This window comes from Mus musculus, chromosome 19, assembly GCF_000001635.26.
Source record: "Mus musculus strain C57BL/6J chromosome 19, GRCm38.p6 C57BL/6J".
NCBI lineage: Eukaryota > Metazoa > Chordata > Mammalia > Rodentia > Muridae > Mus > Mus musculus.
In genome coordinates this window covers 4494449-4502729 of record NC_000085.6, presented here as the reverse complement: position 1 = coordinate 4502729, position 8281 = coordinate 4494449, and the positions used below count along the sequence as shown (strand labels likewise).

The 8281-nt window shown below is 51.1% G+C and overlaps 1 protein-coding gene across 1 annotated transcript; it reads left to right on the top strand.

The window, feature by feature from the left end:
• The first annotated feature begins 4146 nt into the window (after positions 1 to 4146).
• 2010003K11Rik (RIKEN cDNA 2010003K11 gene) lies at positions 4147 to 5942 on the top strand. Its single transcript, NM_027237.2, has 2 exons — positions 4147 to 4486; positions 5116 to 5942. Exons 1-2 carry the CDS (start codon positions 4211 to 4213, stop codon positions 5212 to 5214), a joined length of 375 nt encoding a protein of 124 aa, NP_081513.1. The 5' UTR covers positions 4147 to 4210; the 3' UTR covers positions 5215 to 5942.
• The last annotated feature ends 2339 nt before the right edge of the window (positions 5943 to 8281 follow it).

Here is an 8281-nt window from a genome sequence, read left to right as displayed (position 1 = left end):
GAATGAATGACTGAGCTTGACACTTGACAACGCATCTACGACCTGGGCACCTGGGGGAGGGGGAAGACACTGTAGAGTGTCCTTGGGAGCCCTTGAGAAGCCTGTACCAGGCTAAGACACTCCCAACCCCCAACAACCGTCCCCCCCATACACACACACAGGAACAAAGAGATAATGACGGTGTGCTGTCTTAAGCCGCTAATGTTGTTTTAAGCCACTAAATTTCATTTAAGCTCTCTGGAGGTTTAGATGCTATCCATAGAGGGATTAGCTCCAGAACCAGTAAAAACTGCTTGAAAAACCAAATGAGGACAGAGTATGGTGGCACAGGAACTTAGTCCCAACACTGGAGAGACCTTTGTGAGTCTAAGACCAACCTGGTCTACATAGTGAGTTCCTGGCCAAACAAAGCTGTGAAACTCTGTCTTAAAAAAAAAAAAAAAAAAAAGGAGGAGGAAGCAGGATGTTACAATGTCTCATCTGACATCTGCATTCCTTCCTTGGGTGATTTGTCATGTAGCAACAGGTAACTTAACAGCCTTCAGTATTTAACACTATGTCTGGTCCTACAGACACAAAGATAAAATGACCATTTCTTAGCCTTCAGGGATGCTTGGTCTGGAGGGTTAAGTTGGATGTGTGCACTGTTGGTCTGCTGGCTGAACAGTCTACCTCACCCAGCACCGTGGGGTCAAGCAGATTTGTGGGATGTATGGCTCAGGTCTAGACATGGGAAGACGAGGAGCTGGAGAGATGGCTCTCCTTTTTTTTTTAAAGATTTATTATTAATTTTATGTATGTGAATACACTTATCCCTATCTTCAGACACACCAGAAGAGGGCATCGGATCCCATTATAGAAGGTTGTGAGCCACCATGTGGATGCTGGGAATTGAACTCAGGACCTCTGGGAGAGCAGTCGGTGCAAGATAGTTCTGCCTTTCAGAGCAGCTGCTGCTCTTGCAGAGGACCCTGTTTTATTTCCCAGCACCCAAATGGTAGCACACAATCATCTCTAACTCTAGTTCCAAAGAACTGACTCCCTCTTCTGCCTCAGCCAGGCACCAGGCACACATGTGGCACACATACACACGTGCCAGCAGAAATACGTACATAAGGTAAACCTGTACTGTAAAGAGTGTAAAGGGTCAGGACTGGCCAGGCAAAGCTCGTGCAGGCAGTGGGGAAGACAGGGTAGCTGCTTGTATTTTCTTCTGTCTCCAGTGAGTAGAAGAGATGGTGTTAAGACAGGAGTTGGAGGCCAGGCAGTGGTGGCACACGCCTTTAATCCCAGCACTTGGGAGGCAGAGGCAGGCAGATTTCTGAGTTCGAGGCCAGCCTGGTCTACAGAGTGAGTTCCAGGACAGCCAGGGCTACACAGAGAAACCCTGACTGGAAAAGAAACAAACAAACAAACAAACAAGACAGGAGTTGGGTCCACAGCCCAGTTGGTAAGATGCTTGCCGAGCACACATGATGCTGAGGACCATTCTCCAGCTCCTCAGAAAGCAGGCCTTGTGGTGTAGGCCTGTAATGCCAGCACTCAGGAGGTGGAGCACTCACTCAGGAGGTGGAGCACTCAGGAGATGGAGGAAGGAGTCTCTCTAAGGCTGAGGCCAGGCTGGTCTATGTATTGACTTCCAGGCCAGCCAAGGCCACATGGAGAGAGTTGGTCATGTTGTCTCTTCACAGCAATAGAACACTGACTAAAACACCCACTAAGCTATCTCAGCAGCTCCAGGGCTCCATCAAAGTTTCTCTGGGTGCCTGCTGAGACTAGCAGATATTAAGAGAAACATCGCGGATATTAAGAGAAACATCGCGGAGGGAAAACTCCAAAGCTGAGAGGGAGGAAAGAATATGAGGTCAGGCCCAGGGAGAGAAGATGGGAGTGAGCCAAGAAGCACATGCAGGGCTTCTCTCCCCACAGTGCTGCAGCCAGGGGCAGCCCAGGGTGTCCCATTCTATCTCAAGGCCTTCAAAGGCAGGCTGACCCGGTGCTACTGACCAACTATTTCTAGCCAGATGCTAATCTCTGTAAGCTGCTGCCTGATCTGTAAGAGGCGATGGTGACGCAAGTGAACTCAGAAGCAAGAAAATCATTTGACTTTAGAAGTTCAAGGCCAGCCTGGGCACAAGAATGAATGTCATCAACTTGCTTTGAATATGTGTCCAAGACCCTCTGCACCCCAGTTAATTCACACAATGACCTGAGTTCTTTTTGTTGTTGTTGTTCTTGTTGTTGTTGTTTTGCTTGTTTGTTTTGTTTTTTTGAGATAGGGTTTTTTGTGTGTAACAACCCTATCCTGGACTTGTAGACCCAACTGACCTCAAACCCACAGAGATCTTCTTGCCCTTGCCTCGAGTGCTGGAGCTCAAGGTGTTTGGTGGTGGCCTGCCTGGCTCTAGCTTGAGTTCTTTGTCACTCTTACACTGAGGGAACCAAAGAGAGAAGAAGGATGCAACCCAAGGTCACAGAGCTTTAAGCAATGAAACTGCAGTCTACCTAGAAGACAGTGGTCCCTGGAGCCTGAGCTTTTAACCATGTGCTTTGCTAGAATATTGAGGGCAAAGCTAAGGCTGGAGAAATTTAGTTCTCCTGACCCTGGCACTGTCCTGTTTTCTCTCTCTCTCTCTCTCTCTCTCTCTCTCTCTCTCTCTCTCTCTCTCTCTCTCTCTCTCTCTCACACACACACACACACACACACACACACACACACTCTCACACACAGAACCTGCCAGGCTGAGGATGTAGCAGAGTTGGCACAGTGCTTGCCTAGCGTGCACAAGCATCAGTGTTCCATCCCCAGCACTGTCTACACAAGGCATGGTGACCCATACTTGTAATCCAAGAATTCAGGAGGTGGAGGAGGGCAGAGATCAGGAATTCGAGATCATCCTCTGCCACATAGCGAGGCCCATCTGGGCAACATAAGACCCTGTCTAAGACAAAAGTCTGGCACTGAGATAATATTTACTATAGGTCATTTTTTTCTTTGTGTCTCTGTATGGTGTGTGAAGGGATTATGTGTGTGTGTGTACACTCGCACACATGTGTGTAATCTAGAAGTTGACACTAAGTGTCTTCCTCTGTCATTCTCTACCTTTAATTTTTTTCCTCTTAGTTTTTGAGAGAGGAACTAGCTGTGTAGACCAGGCTGGCCGAAACTCACAGAAATTCCCCTGGCATGAGCACTGAATGAGCCACCTTGCCTGGCCTCACCTTTTTACATTTTCAAATTACATTTATTTGTGTGTGTGTGTGTGTGTGTGTGTGTGTGTGTGTGTGTGTATTGTGTGTTCTTGAGAGCCACAGCGCATGTGTGGTGGAGAGAGGAAAGCCTGTGGCAGCCAGTTCTCTCCACCAGGTGAATCCCAAGGATCAAACTCAGGTTGTCAGGCTTGTCAGCAAGTGCCTGTACCCACTCGACCACTCCTTCCCCTTAGTTTTTGAGACAGTGTGTCCCACTGGGTCAGGAGTTCACCAATGCAGCTCAGACAGGGACTGCAAGTCCCAGAGAGTTTCCTGTCTCTCCCAGGTCTGGGATGACAGATGCATATCCACCTTTCCACAGGGGTACCAGGGAACCCAACCCAGATCCTGTGCAGCAAGCACTTTATGAGTGAGCCGTCCCCCCAGCCCCTGCAGGTCACGATTTTGGATGTGTGCCGCTGACCTCCAGAGCACTTTTCACCTTGTAAAACTGAAGGTCTGGAGCCATGAAAACAAGTACCGTCCACTGTCCAGCCCCTGCCTTACCCGATTTCACCCTGGTAGTTACGGTTTTGACTGTTGTAGAATGAAGCTATTCTGTTCTCTGTCCTGTTGTAGAAGTAATCTTTGCTTAATGTCAATGAGATGAGTGGTACGGCCAGCCAAGGCCAAGGCCAGAGGAGGCCGGCAAGGTCTCCAGGGTGGTGTGGTCAGAGAAGGCTGTCTGGAGGGAGGAGGGAAGACAATAGGAACCAGCCTAGCATTCAGAAGGATCCCGAGCTGGAAGCCAGCCTGCGCTGTATAGTCCCACAGGGTGAGAAGTCAATGGAGAGAATGACTCAGAGATATTTGGCCTCTGTGGCCTGCCCTTTGGTTTATGACAGCCACCTCAGCAGCACTGACCTTTGTCTACAGGTGATCTCCCATCATATGAGTGAAGGCACCAGGCCATCTCACAAAGCTAGTGGCTTACCGACCAGTGCTAGCTTCTAGGATCATGGGGACCAGCCTGCGTAGCCAGTCCTTTAGAGAACCCCGGCCCTCCTATGGGAGGCTCCATGAGTCCCAGGGGAGGTCTCTGGATGGCCGACTCCACAGAGCACTGAGCCTCAGACTGGGCCGTGAGAAGTCCAGGTCGCAGGTCCCCGATGGCACGGAAGGGCTGGAGGTCTCTGTCCAGGAGCGGCTGCCAGGGACCCTGGGAGACAAAGAACAGCTGATCCAAGGCCAGAGAGGAGGAGGCAGCCGGCGGTGGCTGAGACAGTACCAGCAGGTGTGGCTTCAAACTGAATTATCACTTTCATGGGGAAGGGTGGGGACTCCGGGCAGCAAAGGGTTAAGAGCACAGCTGACCTGAGGAAAGCCAAGCAAAATACCCAGGAATTGAATGCATTTGACTAAAAGCAGTTGTGATTCCCCTCACCCCTGTGGGCACTGGGGATTCACTGAAGGTTGGAGGAGGGTGGGCAAATGGGGTCTGGGTGGAATATGGTCAGAGCTGTTTCTGTTTTGAGATGGGGTCTCGATAAGTAGCCCAGAGTGGCCTGGAACTCTTGATCCTACTCAGTGTTCTGAGTGCTGGGAGTGCAGGCATATATTACCACACAAGGCTCTGAGAGCTGTATTAAGATGATTAATGTAATACTATGTTGCAAGGGTGACTAGAGCAGGAGGCAGGCAGATTGGCCAATGCAACTTCTGGCAAATTACCGTCTGTACCTCTCACACAGGATGAAGAGTAGATTTGCCCCACCCCTCCTGGCCCTTCGTCCCAGGGGGAAGGGTCTCCCCTCCCCCCAGGAGTTTAGCTTCTCTTTCATGGCTCTACCCCCACCTGGTGGCTGTGAGTGGAACACCACTTGAAGCCACTGCTATGATGTTTCTCCTACTTTGGTCTTCCAGCATGTGAAAAGAAGGTGGAGGAGTTTTGTCGCCAGCTTCCCCAGTGTGACCCTGAGTCAACCAGCCTCCCCAGAGACCTTGTTGGACACCAACAACTAAAGCTGCTGTGACTGTCCCTCACTCCACCGGCTCTGCTCCTGTGTCTTTTCATCTGCCCCTGCATGGCTTTTCTGGACTCTGAACTGCTCCAGCTTTTGAACTTTGTCTTGTGACCCAAGGAGGCCTCTGCCACCAGATCATTCAAAGCCCCCATGTGGCTGCTCTTCTTGGTTCTGGCACCTATCTCTTAGCAAAGATCTCCATAGGCCTGAAGAGGAAATACCTGGCTCTCTACCTTTTGGGTTTAAAGACTCCCTGGACTGGCATTTATGAAGGTCTTAGGGACCTACACAGAAATGAGAGTAGCAACTGTGACCCCTTGGCCCCACAAAGACCAGCCACCCACTTCCAGGTCAGAGTTCAGTGAAGCCAAAGAAAGGCTGAGAACTTCCTGAATATCACCTGCTCCCAGGGCCAAGCTCCACATGGCTTTCTGGGCAGCTGCCAGTGACTGGCCAAGGCTTGGGCCTCCCTCATAGACTGTGAGCCTTCACAGGCTAGGACCATGTCTGGACTGTCCTGGGGGGGTTGCTATATGCCTGAGAAGCCCAAACATGCATATGGCTGCCTTTGGACTTCATGATATCCCGATGAAGAAAGCAGGGAAGTCTTCTCTCCCTGTGTGACAGAGGGAAACTGAGGTCAGGAGTGGAGAAGAGACCTTCCTCCTACACATACACACTGCCTAACACTGGGGTTGAACCCATTAATAAAGCCACTGACCTGAAGGAAAGTCTTTGTCTAGTGACTAATGCACAGGCTCTGGGCCTCTCCCAGGTTCAGAGTCCACGGCCTCACTCCGAAGGGCAATGCAGTGATGGGCTCCTTGTTTTCTCAGAGCTCAGAAACCTGGTAGGGCTACTAAAGGCACACAAGAGGTCCTGGTCCTGGTGGCCATTGGGAACTTGTGTGTGTGTGGGGGGGGGGGGTGTGGGTGTGGGTGTGTGTATGTGTGTGTGTGTGTATGGGTGTGTGTGTGTGTGTATGGGTGTGTGTATGTGTGTGTATATGTGTGTGTATGTGTGTGTGTGTGTGTGTGTGTGTATATGTATATGTGCATGACACAGTGCACATGTGGAGGTCAGAGGGCAACTTCCATAGTTGGTTCACTCTTCCCTATGCGACCCAGGTGGATCTCAGGTTATCAAGGGCACACAGCAAGTGATTTCCCCACTGAGCAATCTTGCCAGCTCTATCTGTTTATTTTAAGGTAAGGTCTTGTAGTCAAGGCTAGCCTCAAACTCATCATAAAGCCAAAGCTGGCCTTGTACTCCTGATCCCCCATCCTTTAACTCCCAGATGCTGGGATTACAGGGTTGTGTCAGTACGCCTGACTCTTGACCTTCTGGCATGGCTTCCAGAGCTGTGAGTGAGCTTCTCAAGTTTCTGATTTGGGGTCACTTGTGCCAGAGGACATGGGAATCTCATGTGTTTGGGGGATTTTAGCTGGAGCAGAGACCACTGCCTTTCAGTAGGGCTGTGACATTATCAGTCTGAGTCACACATCCACAAGGCTGTCTCTCCTTGCACTTGCTGTGAATGTCCTTTTCAGACCATGCTGGCTGCATTGTAGGCGTTCAGGAAGTACGTATGGCCATGGTGTGATTGAGAAGCACAATCTGCCTCCAAAGGCCTCAGACCGCAATGCCCAGGCACTGCATGCATTTGCTGCAAAGGACTCCTTTCCCTGCTCCCCGCTGCCTCCCACATCCCTGTTGTATACCCAGCCCATCTTTCCACTTCCATTGGTTTTATTATTAGATCTAAATACACTGTAGCTGTCTTCAGATGCACCAGAAGAGGGTGTCAGATCTCATTACGGATGGTTGTGAGCCATCATGCGGTTGCTGGGATTTGAACTCAGGATCTTCAGAAGAGCAGTCAGTGCTCTTACCCCCTGAACCATCTCTCCAGCCCCCTTCCTTTACAGGACAGCCAGGCTCTGTAACAGCTGCCTAGCCCCTCCTGCACTTGGAGCCTCAGTTTCCCCATCCATCGAAGGAGATGCCGACCGATCTTACCTTTCCAGATTTGGCAGGGGGAGGCAGGGGGATCATACTGAGTCAGGCCAGAACCATAGTCAGGCTGAGCTCAACTCTGACCAGAAAGAGCTGAGGTGATGTAGCTTTTGTTTCCAGGTGGGGGTACCCCCTAGCCAGTTAGCTAGCTGCCTCATGGAGACATGCATTCCCCACCTTGTAGACCTCTCTGTCGGTGCAGGCACACATGAAGGTTGTGGTACCCAGAAGCCTCCCAGGCATGGGTCAGCATGGCCTATGTGGAGGCGTGTGCCAGGACTTGACACTCACTGGCCCTCAGACAGCATCTGTCCAGCTGTCTTGATCTACATCCTCCTTTCAGTGCCCTCACCCCAATATTTGCTCTGGCCTCTGTGGGCAGAGCCTCTCCGTCGCAGTCCAGGGGTCTTGGATCTTACAGCTAGCAGGCCTGGGACTCACTGTACTCCAGTCTGCCCTGCTCCGCTCCTGTTCCTCAAGCAGCCTCTTTTTCAGCCTGCTCAAAGCCAGGGAGCGCATTCCTCAGCCAGCACGGCTGCATCAGTGCTCCTCCTGGTCCTCAAGTGGTTCAGACTGTGTCTGTAAGGCACAGACAGCTGCATGACGCTGTTACAAAACGGAACAAATGTTCACTAGGGCAGCATCCATAGGAGGCCTGATTTCCTGCACCAGGGCTGGGCGCTGGGCCTAACTGGGCATCTTCTTCAGCTTCCTAGAAGGAAGAAGGCTGGAAGCAGGTTGGGGGAAGAAATTCTGCTGGGGAAGTGGGGCCTCATGGCTGCACTAATAGGGAAGCCATGATGCACACAGAAAACACTGTGTCCCCAGCATCTCTCTGAGCGAGGGCTGTACCTGAAAGAGGCCATTTACCTTACAGATGAGAACAGGGCCACAGTGGGCCAGGGACCAACTGGGACTGACAACCCGAGCTGCCGCCTCCCAAGTCAGGCCTTATGCTGGATGTCCAAAACCCCACTCTGAGGGAGACTATGGGATGCAGTATGGACAGACAGTCAGAGGAACTGAGGAAGCCAAGGCCTGTGGGTCAA

Excerpts from the sequence above, each read along its gene's own strand:
- 2010003K11Rik (NM_027237.2), top strand. The coding sequence starts at position 4,211 with ATGGGGACCAGCCTGCGTAGCCAGTCCTTTAGAGAACCCCGGCCCTCC. Across the intron at positions 4,487-5,115 it reads GGCTGAGACAGTACCAGCAG|CATGTGAAAAGAAGGTGGAG; the intron begins GTGTGGCTTCAA and ends TTGGTCTTCCAG.